Consider the following 15,543-nt stretch of genomic DNA (forward strand, 5'->3'; position numbering starts at 1 on the left):
TCATAAGTTAAGGTGAAAATGAAGTGAATAGTACAAGGAATTTCAGGCAGAAAAAGAACTGCGTATGACAATTAGGATTGCACAAAGCTATTATCACAGAATTCTTTAAAGATCAGCCATGGAATACAGGACTGTAATAGCAGGAGTATGCTAATTAAATTGTCAGATAGCATAAAGTAATGCAAAAGGGAGCATTATCATATGAGATACATTAGACTATTTTGGGAGTGTTTGGATGACCCAGAGAAGCAACACAAACGAGATATGTAACCGTATATATATGAATGAAAAGATCTTGTGTTGGTGGAAAAATAACGATTGAAAGTGATTCAATAGTAAAAAAACCTTATGTGTACTTGTTAGTATAGGAAAACCAATAAAATACATCTGTGAAAAGCATGTATGAAACTGAGTAATATATAAGGTTTTATTCATCCTTTGGGGAAATATTTATGTTGTTTGGATTACTGTGTACAATTCTGATTATGAATGTTGAAGAAAGATGAATTGAAAATGTAAAGTTCAAGTAGGGGATACCGCGATTAGCAAGAAAGCCTGATATACCAAAGCAAAGGAACTATTAAGTAAAGAATAATGTTGGCACAGGAAGAAATGGATACAAATAGATCACATTTTGAAAGGAAATTAGAGCTAGAACAAAGATGATGGGGATAGCTTTCCAATCTCAGCTAAAGAGTATACACAAAACTCTCAGCAGATTCTAAATTATATGTCAATCAGTTCATAAAAAGCATAATATTAACTGGTTTCATGTGGCTCCAAAGATTTTCCTTCTCCTTTTCAGTAATGTGCCTTTCTGTTGCCAAATCAGCAATTGGTGCTATGTGGCAGTAACAATCTGTATCGAAGCTTTGGAGATTTTATCTCCTTTATCCTCATACCCTTCTTACAGTTAGTAAACTGTAGAAGTAGTGGAACAGTAGTGGAAACTTGAAAGGTGATAGCCTTAGCATATCTTATGTCTTTTCTCTTTTCTAAACTTGAGTCCTATATTATTTTTCAACATACTTTGGTAGCTGTTGTAGCGTTTGTCATGAGTGTGAAGTTTCATAGGATGGACAAGATGCAAGACTCATATGGCCTGTAGTTCCTCCAGACCTGGAAAGAGCATCGTATTTTTGGCCTTGTTACTGCTAACAACTCTGTTGGACTTGAAGAGAAAGAGTGCACAAACTCTCCCACAGCAGCAGATGAAGTGGGAGTTAAAGCGTTAATTGTGAAACGAGGGCTTATGCTAACTTAGGGGTGTGTAGTGTTCTATCAAGTGTACACAATCAGAAAAGGATGGTGCTTTTTATATGCAGATAACAAGGCAGAGAGAGGTTGGAATCGTCTTTTTTTTTTCTTTTTAGTAATAAATAGCATGTAACTAGTTTGCAACAGCTAGTATGCAAGACTGGCATACTATAATGTAGAGGAGATGATGCACTCTCCTATTTTTGAGGTGGAAACTTAATAACCTTACTGTTTTCCCACAGAAAAACTAGAAGCACCATTAGGGGACCAAAAGTACCTCTGTCTTTTCCAAAAACTTTAAAATTGTCAGCACCTGCTGTTCCAGGACTTCTTCATTTTTGAAAATCAACAAGAAAAATAATGCAAGTTGACAGTTTCCATTCAAAACAAAAAAACAAAAAAACCCTGATCTTTTTAGTAGCTAACAACGTATTTGCCTCCTAGGCTACATTATCTATTTATTAATTTTTTCTTTACAAGTATCTATTTGAAGTATGCATGCTGTAAGAGCACTGAACTTTTACAGTAAATTTATTCATGTAATTCATTTTATAGCAGAACAAATATTATTCTAGTAGCAAAAAGTGTAAATACAAAGAAAATTAAGTTTATTAGTTTCCACTTTCCTCTGGAATAGATCACTAACAGATACTCTTTATATCATACAAATTTATTTTGTTCCAAACAATTGTATGGCACAACTATAACTGAAAATTTACTAGAATTCTTATTATATGTCCTTAAAAGTTACATTTTTTAAATGCACTCCTCAGTTCTGACTTGAGTGTTGGGAATTATCATCATCATTCTATTCATGCAGTTACAGCTTTCACAGAAAAAAAAGCTGGCCCTTTACTTTTGTTTTTTAACAGACATCAATAAATCTGTGCTATAAGAGGAAAAATACACAGTTGTTAATATGATCTGCAGATTGACTTTAAATGGTAGAACATCACAGCAGTACGTTGAGCTAAGTGTCAAATATAATGACTTTGGCACTCACTAGGAACTAGTTTATTCACATGGCAATTGTCTTGCAGAACCAAGAAAGAATTCTGCCCTTTATTGACTGCCGTAACCTCAGAGATATGCTTTAGTGAACTTTATACTTCCACCTGCTGCTATTGTTTATACCAAATATCACACCGTGTTATTGATCTATGGTAGATAAAGTAAAGTAAGAAATCTTTTAATCTGAACTTTTTAAAATAGAACTATTTTAAGTTCCCCTTCAAATCAACTTTTTATTTTTAATTGAGAAATATATATATATATATATATATATATATATATTTGTTTTCCTTTGAAGAAAAATAAAAACATGTGAGAAAAGTTGCAGGAGAATAACATTCCGCAGTGGTATCTATCTGATTTTTATCTTGTTCTTTGTGTAGAAAAACAGCAATGTAATTTTTGTTATTATTATTTGTATTACAGTCATTCTTACAGACTCCTACTGTTATTATTTATATTACAGTTGTTCTTACAGACTCGAACTAAGTTTAGTCACTGTACAATGAGGGAAGGAGGAGAGCAGTGCTAGGAACTGAAAGCTGGTCACGCATTGATGTTGATTTTTGCACGCTTAATCCTGAAGCAATTGCCACCTACAGGAAAACTCTTAATCTTCTGAGTTAGGAGGCCAAGTTTTCCTATCAAATGGTGAATGAATGGAATTTTGAAAAGAATGGATCTATAGCAACAAGTAAAGAATCCAAAATTATACCAGGGTGAAAGATGAAGGAAGGAGAGGGGGTTTAAGTACCGAAGCAGCTAACTTAATATGGGGCAAATGACCAGCTCTGGCCAGGAATTGCCTTTTTTTATATGAATCCACAGTGTGAATTCTTCTCGTGGAATTATGTTCTTGAGCCCTCTTTCTCATCCACAGAAAAGTATAACTTTTCATTTAGGGAAAGGAAAAACTTCTTTACTGTGAGGGTGACAGAGCACTGGAACAGGTTGCCCAGAGAGCTGGTGGAGTCTTCTTCGCTGGAGATATTCAAAACCGGTCTGGATGTGATCCTGGGAAATATGTTCTAGAGGTCCCTGCTTGAGCAGGGAGGTTGGACTAGATGAGCTCCAGAGGTCCCTTCCAACCTCAGCCATTCTGTGATTCTGTGAATGTATTAGTTATACAAGGCTGAAGTAGTGTCTCAGATCCAGCAGATCAAATATTTGAACAGGCATTGCAGGCAGGTGCCATTTAAAAATGCACAAACATAGTTATTTTCTACCTTCTTTTAAGGAAGCTATAACCTTTTGAGCAATTTAGGAATAAGGTCAGGCTGAGGCGAGGGAAGGCCTAGTAGGAAATACTGACTTTGAGACCTTTGCCAGTTCTGGAATATAACATTATTAGCATGGCATCCACAGCCCTTAGCATGTTTTGTCCAAACCTGTTTCATGTAACATAAGGTTAACTAAAGGACAGAAAGGTAGACAAGCACTTGTTTTCAGAACATCAGATAGCATCTACACAGTAGGCATTGACTGCATTTTTGTTGCCAAATAAAAGAGAGGTAGAGACCAATCCCTGACAGCAAGAGCAAGGAGCATAGGCCAGCACTCCCTCTCATTACTGAAGCTTAGCCCTTTTTACAGCAGTTTTGAAAAAAGCTAAGCTGAAAGCTTAAAAAGTATAGCCAGAGAATGAGGTGGTAAATGTGCTCATTTTTGGGCATTCAGGGTGTGTGTGTCAAAGCTCCATCTGTGGTCTTAGTTTGGTGCTTTTGGCACCCAAAGTAGTAAATAAATGCTCAAACATCCTTGAGGACCTGAGTTACAATTTATAATCTCAAGAAACAGGACAAAGGAAGGAATGCTGCTACATTCATTTTTTAGGCAGGGAAATGCAATGCAGAAGCTTGAGGACAAGATGCTTAAACTGACCAAAGATATTCCTTTATGGTATAGGAATACAGCCCTAAATATAGATCTCCTCAATCAAATTTAAAACCTGTAGTGTTAGAGTAGCCTTTCTTTGAGAATTGTTTGAAAAGCCTCATCTTTCTCCATCAAATATATTTTTTTCCTTTGCAGTTCTTTCCTGCTGTCTCTATTTATCTTAGTCAGTGGTATTTGCATGGATTGCCTTTTCATATTTTTACTGAGAGACAGTCCAACATAAAAATGTGAGTTTGTGTTTGTGTTCTTTACCAGATAATTTATTATCAGTTGGCAGTGATAAATTTTGTAAGCTGCTTGATCATAGCAGATAGTATTTAGAATGGCTTCCACACACTATTAATCCTACTAAAATATTCATAGAAGTAAAGCATACTAATGAATTTTGGAAAAGTATGCATATATGCATATTTACCATTTTGTCCCTCCACACCCATGCAAATTCATTTCTTATATTTTCAAATAAATGCCTGTCTTGTGAAGAGGTTTTAGTGATGTCTATATTTATTTTTTAAAGTGTGATTATTTTGAAAATATTCAGTTATGGTCTTTCAGTTCCACCAGTTTTACAATAGCTGCATTCATTTAGTAATGTATTTCCACAAATTTGATTACTGTCTTAGCAGTAATTTTCCAGCTATTCTGCTTTTCATTTTGAATGGAAAACACAGTGATTTGTCCAATACAGCCATCAAAATATGTGCAGGGGAATGTTTTGCTTTCAGGTCTCTCAGTGAAATAAAGCTAGGATTGAAATTTGTATTCTGTAGATCAGTGTTGTACCTCTGGTAAAATAGCAGTTACTTTAGTTTAACATATCCCTAACGACTATTATTCATTACTGTAGAATGAATATCAGAAAATTTAGCTTGTTGAACTTTCATTTTCAAGTAAATAGCAAAATCCCAACCAAATTAGACTATGCATATGAAAGGTTCTCAAAATTGTCCTATAGTTAGTCATTCACATGATGATATATTTCCTTTGACCTCAGAGATGCGTAGGTTAATAATTCCACAGACTTTTTAATAGCTGTTCAGTGTTTGGCGCAGGAGATTTAGCAATGTATTACATTCATATAACCACCTACAGAACTTGATTGTATGGCTGATTACAGCCTCCTCCAGGAGTTCTGCTTCTTTGCCTTTCATGCATCATATAATAAAGTATCTGTGGCATTTTCTCTTAGAAGAATCATTAGGGCTTGTTACTAATTCAGTGCCCTACTCTGATCTTTTGTACTTTTGCACACAAATCCATATTTCCCACATAGGGTTCCCATGCAGCTCAGTGAATATGCAATTCAATTCAATATGCATCATATTCTTCTCACTTTTTCAAGCAAGATTTAACTTGGTGTTTCACATTCAGACTGTAAAATAGGAATCGCTGTGCAGGCCTGCTTCCTTTCATGTGGTATTTATCTAGTCTAGCCCTAAAGAGGGCTACAGAGGATATAGATTAGATAAATATGTATGAGTTTTCAAAGGGGACAACAGAAAATTGTGAAACTTTACATAAACATGACATTTTTTTCTTCAGCCCAGTGTGATCTTATATGCAGCTAGGATGTATTGCTCTTTAGAGGTCAAGTAGTTGTTAGAAAACATGGCAAATGCTAAAGCCATTGCTACATTGCAGGGTGTGAACATAATGAGCCTATTTTCCTGTTAACATGCTGTGGCCAGCCTCCCGGCAGCTTTTGCCACGTTTTGTATTGTGCATGTTTTAAGAGGCAATGGTGTATTTGCATGCTTTAGTGGGTATATCCTGACATACCTTTCCCTTCACCAGCGCGAGCAAGAGTTTTTTGGACTCGATTACTGTTGAACTGCACACAGCTAGCGTGACTTTGCTTTTGCTATAAAGACCACAATTCAGCTTTTTGTAATGACAAGCAGTTGGCCTTTACTACACTCTTCCCTTTTCTATGAATTTTGAAATGAAGAACAAGCTCTTGTGTGGATAACAAACATAGCATAGTTCAATATGATTTGGGCATGTAAGTAATGCTTCAGATCAAGCAGACAGAATGTATTAACTTAATCAGTTTAAATAAGCTATGATGAAAAGGCAGTCTGGTCACTGCCTCAAACTTAAGCTTCTAAATGTACCATAAGTACCAATCTAGGCAGAAATACCTAAAAAGATTCATAGTTTAATTTTTTATTATGCAGCTTCTACAACTAGTCATAGACTTTTAAAAAGAGTTCAGTAATTTATTTCTTAACTCTGATGGTCAAAACTGTAAAAGATATTGGCATCCTACATTCTAGGTTATTTTAAAAGTCTGGCTTTTCATTATCATCTTCAGGGGGAGATGCCGTATGAGATTTCCAACATTCGCTCCTTACTGATGCTGCATGGGAAGAGTAGAATAACACTGTTTCAGGGAGTACTTAGCACCTATTTGCTGGGACCTGAGGGAAATCCTTGTTCAGTGCAGTCAGAGAAGTCTAGAGACACTCAGCTGACCAAATAAAGGCATTTATTTCAAAGTGGGTACATTTGTGTAGTTTATATATATACATGTATACACATACTTTCTTACTTCCATATATGCATACATCTAGAAAGATATTTAAACATCTAACTCTTCCTGAAATTAAAGGAAGCTAGACATCGAATATGACACTCACCTAAATACCTTTATGGAACTACAGCCCTCACAACACCTATCAAATATCTACCAGGTTCAGCAGAACAGAATATCATGCCATCTCCACTGTTAACTGATATGTCTATTTTTCTAATTTGAAACTTGATTCACTTCTCAATACGTTCAGTATTTGAGGTAAAATGAAATGTCTTTCAAATTGATAGATCAGCTTCAGCTGAGTATTTCCTTATTGACTCAATTCAGTGAATTGAGAAGCATTTGTTCACTGTGAAGGTCACAGACTAAATGATCTAAGACCTTTTTCAAGTGATCCATATAATTGCAATGCACTGCTAATTTTCGTACTTCACTAAAAACTGAAGAACTGGCTCAATTTTATTAAATAAATTAAGTATTAATATGCTGTAATTATGATTTTTAAAGTTGAAGTAAGACATTAAAATTTCATGTACGCTAGCAAGATAAGGAAATTTGCCTGAAATAATTATATTTTCCTTCAGAATTGCTTTTTTCATTACTTTTTTCTTTATATTTTCTTTATTGCTATGTCTTATTGATGGATCAGATTTATTCTTTTACAGAATCCATTGGAACTGAGGAAAGTACTATATTTGGCATACATAATTACAATGGTATAAAGAGAGAAAATTTTTCATATTCTATGCTCTCTGCCCACAATATTTCTCACTAACTACAAACAAATACTTTTAAATCAATATTTTATGAATGAAATGAATATTTTACCTGATATTGAAATGCAGCACTGCTTTTCCTTATCACAAAAATGCTTGCTTTCACGCATCTGTTTCCAGGAGAGTTCTCAGATTATCTAGCTAAGTAGAGAATAAAGAGAAATTTGACTTAGTGTTTTACAAATATAACTAGTTTTACAAAATCCTTGTGCAATGGGGAGAAACAGACAAATATATTTCAAAGGCTAACTTACAACTTCTTAGTCTTAGAATTTAGTCTTGGAATTTTGCTAGGGGTGGGCAGGGGCAAACTTTTTTAATTGTGATGTGCTATTCTTGTCTCTGTTCTTAATATATATTAGTCTGAATGTACTTTGACATATAAATATTTTTCTACTTTGATTGAAATCCTGTAGAAGTTATTTCAGGCTCTTTTATGACAGTTTTGAAACGGCTAATGTTTTATAAATGTGCTGTTTATTAACTGCTTTTTTGGATCAAACCCTTTTCTCAAAAAGACAGTTATTCTGCATCCTGCCATCAGGAAGAGGGGCACTTGTTAAAAATAGTTCTCATTTTCAACTTGTGCCAGTGATTTGCTGTTCGTTGACATAATCAATGCATTATAGATAGATAAGCACCTTTGCTCCTACAGTTTCATTCCTGAGGCAGATATTGACTGATTAGGCAGCGCAGGAGTCCAGCACTGCTGCTGACTACCTTCTCCCCCTTCTGCTGAGGATATATATTGTGAGCCAGAGTAATTCTATGTTGCTCCGTCAGGTACACTCAAATGGCACAAAGCAGTGCACAGGGGCCTAAGCAAAAGACAGGATGTAGTCTTTGATAGTCATAGTGAAACAATTTAAAAAGGCAAAACTTCATTAGCAAACGCTGCAAAGGCATGATTTAACTGTTTTCACAAGCCATGCTACCTCAGACCAAAGACGGCCTGGCCTTTTGAGGTTCGCTTGTCAAATTGAATTTAAAAATAGCTTTTCTGATTAGTTATCAAAGGTTTGCAACCACAGCACTGAGATAAATGCTTTTCATTGAACCAATCATGATTTATCCTAATGTCATCTACTTTAAGCCTCCATTGTAGTTCTAACTATTTTATAGGAAAACATGTTTTAGGAATCTCTGCCCACCTTAATATAAAAAAGAAGTGACCAAACCTTGAAGTGCCAGATTTCCAATTCAGATAAGACTAAGTTTGGTCTAAATTCATGCTTACTCCAAATGTCTGAATAAACTGGGGAACAGAGTTCCATAGTATCTCCACAGTGTGATCGGTAGAAATAAAAGTACTCAGTACTGAATCCTCTCTTTTCCTTGTTGATCTTCCTCCAGTAAACAGCGATACTTATAATAAAAATCCCAACAGTTTTAATAGGATGCACAAATAAGTAAACTATTCAGTAAATAGAATTTTTCCAGCTGAAAAATGAACAAAGATTTTGGATAGCAATTGAAATTGCATAGTAATTGAAAGCATACTTATTTCTCAAGTTTTCTTTTTAAGTGCACAATGTTCAAAATAAAAGTCTTACAATAATGTGGGTACTCAAAAGCTACTAAGAAATATGAAATCTACATGAAGTCTACAAATGCCGGGAGCCTGGGAGAAATGGAAAAAAAAATTGATCTATGTCTTTGGTGGAAAGTGAGATCTTCTCAGGATGGTGTACATACTATATAGCTGACATACAGTGAAAGAACAGTCAGAAGTAGTATGCACAGTTTAGGTAAGGTAAAATTGCTAAGATAATACTGTGAAATAGCAAGGTGAAAGTAACAAGTGAGAAAAAAATTGAGGAACTTTACTAAATTCAGAGTAATTGGATGATCTTTTATCTCTGAATTCTGCAAGTACTTATACATGAAACTGAAAGTCTGCTTACAAATATTTCCAACACATCAGTCAAATCAGAGGTACCTACTGACAAAAGAAATATAATTGAATACAGTCAAGAGCGCTAAAAGTAGTCCTGGAAATTACAGGGCTGAAGTCTGACCTCAATTATGTCAGACTTTCAGATATATTATTTAAAGAAATGTGTTATACTTTTCCCTATAGAGAATTTAGCTCCAAACAGTTACTGAGAAAGAAAAAACTGCAAAAATTGATATATTCTTAGTATCCTTATAAAATAGGTGACTTAGACCCTGAGCACAAGGAGGCAAGTAAGATTGCTAAGTATCTTTGGATATAAGAATTGCAATGATGTTGCAGGAGCAAGGGAAGATGTGAGAGAAAGTGGTGTGTCATAAATATTTAATAAGTGATTGTAGAAAGTTTCTGAAGAAACAAGTAAAATAGTTATTAAAAATCCCAAAAGATTCATTTAGCAGTGCATGTAGTTAGGATGACTGAAGACCAGGTAGCTAAGCTTTTCTCAGAAGACCTTCTAACCGATGAAAGAGAAATGGAGTTATTAACACAGTATATATACCTAGGTACTTTCAAGTGTAGCTTATAAGCTAAAGAAAAGAGATGAGAGCAAATGGTCACATACACAGTAGAGTTAGGGAGATATATATATATTTGTGTGTGAGAGAGTGTGTGTGTATAAAATTGTTTTTATTATTTAGCTAGCTCTAGACTCATTGTTTGCTTAATAACAGTCTTTCATATTGTTGAGCTTACATTCTTCGGCCAAGAAAGAGCTATTTGTGGTGAAACAAGAAAAACAGCGACCATTCATCTTAATTTCCTTAGAACTATGCTGAACTTTCAGCACTGGTTGCAGAGTGGTTCTGCAGTCATTTCAGGCTCAGCAGAGTGACCAAGGCTTAGGAAACTTGGCATAGGAGTAGAGGAAATTTCTTTGGTTTTTCCAACTCCTTTGTTACTCATGGACAGGTGCAAATACAACAGATGACTGAGGTGTCCTGGCTCAGTCATAACACTTTGCTAAAATCAGAGCTTTAAAATGAGTTATTTGATTTTCAACTTTAGTTTCTCTGACCTAGACCTTTTTGAAATAAAATTTTACTGTTAGTCTAGTGAGCTGTTACTTGCTGAGATATAAGCACATTCAAAATCTAAAATGACAGTTTTGAAACTTTATTTTGGGAGTTAATTTTGTTTTGTCCTAAATGGCAAGTCACAGATCTTTTCTGAGAGTAATGGTAACTTGTCTTAATCTTGAATTGTATCCCACCTGTAGATGTCAGAAAATTTTATACAAAGGTGCAAGTCTTAAATTTGCTTCTACAGATACAGTTGTGAAAGAGTTTATTTTCTTTATCTCACATGGTGGAGCCGTGGGTTCTCCTGCTTATTTTCATTAGGAGTATAAGTATGTCCATCCAGCAACATCAAAATGTTCCATGGCTTCCACGACACACTTAGCATTAGCATTATACTTCCTTATTCATCAGCATCTATGCCAAGAAAGCGTAATGGTAAATGTACATTTAAGTAGCTCTGGGTTCATGGAGCGTTTAGGATAGTAAAAGCTTTGAAATGAATAATTGCTTCATGCAGGGAGCTTTTGCATCCTAAATTGCTCAATGGTTGGACTTTAAAATAGCCTATGTTTCTATTAGTTGATCTCCAGGCACCGTAGAAAAGGCAGCGGACTGTAAAAGGAGTCACATAAGAAACAAATGCAGCATGGTAATAGCAGGAAAGAGTAGTCAGAACTGTTTCCTCCTGGGAACCATTATGAAGGGAGAAAGGAAACAAGTTTCTTGCCTGCAGATAGTTACAAATGCAATTGAATTTTTATTAAACCACATTTTTGCAATTTTACTTTTAAAATATTTTCATAAGTTCTCCAGAACTTCCCTACAGAACTCAGTTCTCATAATATATTCTGATGAAGAAAATCAACATGCAGTACCATTGAGTGTCATTTTCCCTACTTGCTGAATAGACATGTTAATATTAGCATAGGTAAGACTTTTCTTTGATTTAACCAATGTCTTGCAAATACAAGGTCTGCCCTGCATTGCATATTTAATCTACGCTATATGGCAAGTGTAAAATTCATTCTGGACATGAGCATCCCATTGCAAGTGCATGGAATAGGCTGAATATAAGAGCATGACTACGGTTTTTCTTACGGCTTCTTATTTAGCATACAGAGCTTTTGCAATATTGATTAATTTATTTATTTATTGTAAGAGAGAATTAGGAGTTTGTGAACCTATTCAATATTAAGTAATTGTAGAAGATAGCATATTAAAATAAAAGACCACAGTAGTTAGACTAACTCCCACTATGTAGATGCATGATAAAAACACAGAGAAACTATCATCACCAGACTAGAGATTTTCATTTGTTTATTTTTTTTCTTTTGGCTGGTTAGTCTACTGTAGCAGTCTACTGTGTTTTGGATGTTCTGTCAGTGTCAACTGAGAAAGTGATATTTGTTGACTATTCCAGTAATTTTTAAGAAAGTAGCTGAAAGATGTGGATTTTGTGGTCATATTATCATTATTGTAGTTTAATGTCAACTCTTCAAGTCTTTGAAACAAGTATATAAATTATATTGTAAGTTGTATTATGCATTTATATATATATAAAAAAATTATGAAAATTGTATAAATATATATTGCTTTTTTGAACATCATATGAATGCAAAACAATAATTGTTCTTCTCAAAACTGTTGTTTCCTGATATCAGTATCCTACTATTATAGTAACCGTCTATGGATACTTTTTATTATCTTAATCCTGCCACTTCCATTGTTTTGTTCTTGGAAACACCCAGTGTTGTTTTCAGTCAACATTTCTGTTCTAATAAGAACAGTCATACTAGGTTATACCCAAAGTCTGAAATAGAGCAGAAAGATAAGATCTTGATGAGTAGAAATAGAAATAGTTCAGCAATAGCCTTGAAACTGGTGTCCAGCAGTGAACATCAGTATTTAAGAAAATATGTAAGGTCCATACATATTTATTTGTCAAGGTCTTTGTCTATTATACTCAATTTAGGACTTTCTGAACCATACTATCAATGGACTCATTCCCTCTACATTTGTTTTTTCTATATATATTCTAATATATATTTTGAACCCATTTATCCGTTTATTCTTCACAATATTCTCATAAAAATAAATGCTGCATTTATTCCGTGTTTTGAGTAAAAAACAAAAGAATTCTTCCCTTTTTGTTTTATAACATTGTTTTATAACTTTATACTATGCCAATTGTATCTGGTAGTGTGTGAAATAGTTAACTAACTTCTCTATTAAGGTTTCCCATATCATTCCTGTTTTTACCGAACTCTCTGTTTGTCTCATATGTTGATGTTTTCTTCTTCAGACAGAATACTGGACTGTTCAGTTTCTCCTAAAATAGATGATAAACCATATCCCTAATTAATCTTGTGCAGTATCTTAACCTTCTTATGTTCTATCAATACATGAAAATTTAGTTAGATAGTGTATTTGAAAAGAACCAAGATTCTGCAGAATGAAACTTTGTATTTCCTTTACAACTTTTAAATTATATTACCTTTATCTAACTTCATAATGATATACAACCAAAGCCAAAATTAACGAAACTATTTCCATATAATTTTAAGAGGTGGTGTGATTTGTGTTCTGCACCAGTCATAGCTCAGTGAACTATTTGCAGTAAACAATTTATTTGTTTAATTGACTCTCTTTTTCTCTTTGGGCATTGTCTTTGAACAGGCTTTGGTTTTTAAGAATCTGTTTGCTATTCAAAGTTATTCATGAGATGGCAAGTAAATATGTTTCAGCCTCTAGATTATATGTGAATAATTTGCCACAACTGTTGTTCCAGGTTTACTCTTGTTTTTTCAATTCATGCAGTACAATTTTTTTTCTAAACTAGGTAGTGCTGCTTTCCATTGAGGAGGGCAAAACACTGTGTAGAACGTGAATTTGGTAGTAACATTAGAAACATCTGTTTGCTGAACATATGACATTCATATAAGTTTGAGAGTTTTTTTTTCTTTCTTCCTATTGCAGATGATAGATAAAAAAATAGATACTCATTTTTATTTCTGTATTTCTGAGTTCTTGTTTTATTAATTTTTTTTGTGTCTGGGTTTTCTTAGGTTATATTCAGTAGGAGGTCGGGATGGAAGTTCATGCTTGAGTTCAATGGAATATTATGATCCTCACACAAATAAATGGAATATGTGTGCTCCAATGTGTAAGAGAAGAGGAGGAGTAGGAGTGGCTACATGTGATGGATTTCTTTATGCAGTTGGAGGCCATGATGCTCCTGCTTCTAATCATTGCTCCCGCTTGCTGGATTATGTAGAAAGGTATCCCATTAGTATGTAAATGTACAAGTTTTTTTTTTTTTTTTTCCAAATACAAGATGAAATCTGGAAGCATCATTTTCTTAGTTAAATTATGGTGAAATTAAACTGATGTTTGCCTACTTATACATGATGTTTGCCTACTTATACTTATACCTACTTATTTACTTGAAAAATTCTACAGGGGTTTGTAGAAAACAATTTATTTGGAGATTATTTCCTTTCCCTTTTTTTCACAGTATTGTTATATATTATCATGGGCACAAAACTACAATCTTTTCACATCTCCTTTAAGAAGATATTACACATTGCAGAGTCATAAACTAAACATTGCAGAGATAAAAATTTAGGCTTGAAACAATTTTGTAATACCAACTTATGTTTAGATGTATTTAGTAACTTTTAAACTATAGCTAAGCAAAGAAGAAAAATAGAATTGCTTAGGTGATGATTATTTACAGCACACTACAGTACTTCCTTTGGCAGCACTGCCACTTCCTGATATATTGATAAAATTCTACACACTACACTTATAGTACCCTGAATTTTGCAAATGGATAGTCTGCAAATTAGGAGTGCCTAGTAAGACAGAAGGGCACAGTTGGAATGATTATAATGTGCAGCTTGAAGATACTATTCAAATGTTTTATGAAGGTTGGACTTTTTGCTGTTGAGGGTTTTACATGCTTTAAAATAAAGAGAAATATATCTCCAAATATAGAGGTTGCAAAATTAAAAGTAGATATATTTGAGTAACTGGTTGATCTAGATATGCAGTTAAAGATAGGCACTGGGATTTATTTTTTTCTGGAGCAGTGAAACTTTTATTAAACTTTTATTTACTTTACCTTTATTAACTTTTATTAAATGTCAGTCATAGCTTCTGGTGAATCTGGCTTGGCATTTACCAGTGTCCCAACATATAATCCTTAAGTTATGAATTAAAATTTTCAAACTTACTTCTTAAGTTATTTTGTTTAGTTTTAGACTCTTTCACTTCTTCCAAGCAAAGGAAGTTGCAAAACAGATCACAGACTGCAAAATACTTTAGATTTCCATGTCTTCAACAAATGGAAACTTCATCAGAGAAATCTCAGGTCCATTTTACCTATAGCAGCTGACCTGCTGGCCTTCTACTTATAATAAACAATAACCAGAATTTTCAGGGAAGTTAATATTCATATTAAGACTACTAATGACAATATTTCTAAGATGAAAATCTCTCAATCTTCTTGTACTTACTGGTACTTATAAGAAAGCTTTTTTCCCCCATTTTTAGGTGTCTGCGAAGAAAACCTTTCTAGTGGCAAAGACAAACCACATTCCATCATTTTTGTCTTTTAAAGAGAACTATAACAAGCAGCTAAACCTCATGTGCTTAAAATCTTATGTAATGGCATGTGAATGATAGTTTATACAGTGTTCCTCAAGTAGCTATTTGTGCACTGGTAGCAAAAAATTGCAGATAATGTGCTTGACAGGCAGCTAGTTTTCAGAGTAAAAATTGAAGCTAACAAATCAGAAGTTGTAAGCCTATTAGCTTGCATAGGGTAGGTGTGAATTAAGTGACGGACTCCAGGAAGACAGTCCTTCATAGCCCTCCCAGCGCTAGGCATAAAAGGTTGCAGGGAGGCCATTTAGCATGCCTATTTTTATATTCAAAAATAATGGCTTATCTTCCAGAAATAAAAACACCTTAGTGACTTAGGAAACCAAGGACTAATAAGCGTTAGTGAGATCTATTATTTTAAGTTATTTTAGACATTTCTGAAAGTTTTACTTTCTGCCAGCATCTATGGCATCAGTCTTTTTTAAC

The 15,543-nt window shown here is 34.2% G+C and overlaps 1 protein-coding gene across 1 annotated transcript in view; it reads left to right on the plus strand.

Moving 5' to 3' along the window:
- The window catches only part of KLHL1 (kelch like family member 1), a 258,070-nt gene that overhangs the window by 223,784 nt on the left and 18,743 nt on the right, over positions 1-15,543 (plus strand). The window contains exon 9 of the mRNA XM_068929677.1: positions 13,518-13,730. Within this exon, the coding sequence (XP_068785778.1) occupies positions 13,518-13,730 (213 nt within the window). The remainder of the gene's footprint in view (positions 1-13,517; positions 13,731-15,543) is intronic.

This window comes from Struthio camelus, chromosome 1, assembly GCF_040807025.1.
Source record: "Struthio camelus isolate bStrCam1 chromosome 1, bStrCam1.hap1, whole genome shotgun sequence".
NCBI classification, from domain to species: domain Eukaryota; kingdom Metazoa; phylum Chordata; class Aves; order Struthioniformes; family Struthionidae; genus Struthio; species Struthio camelus.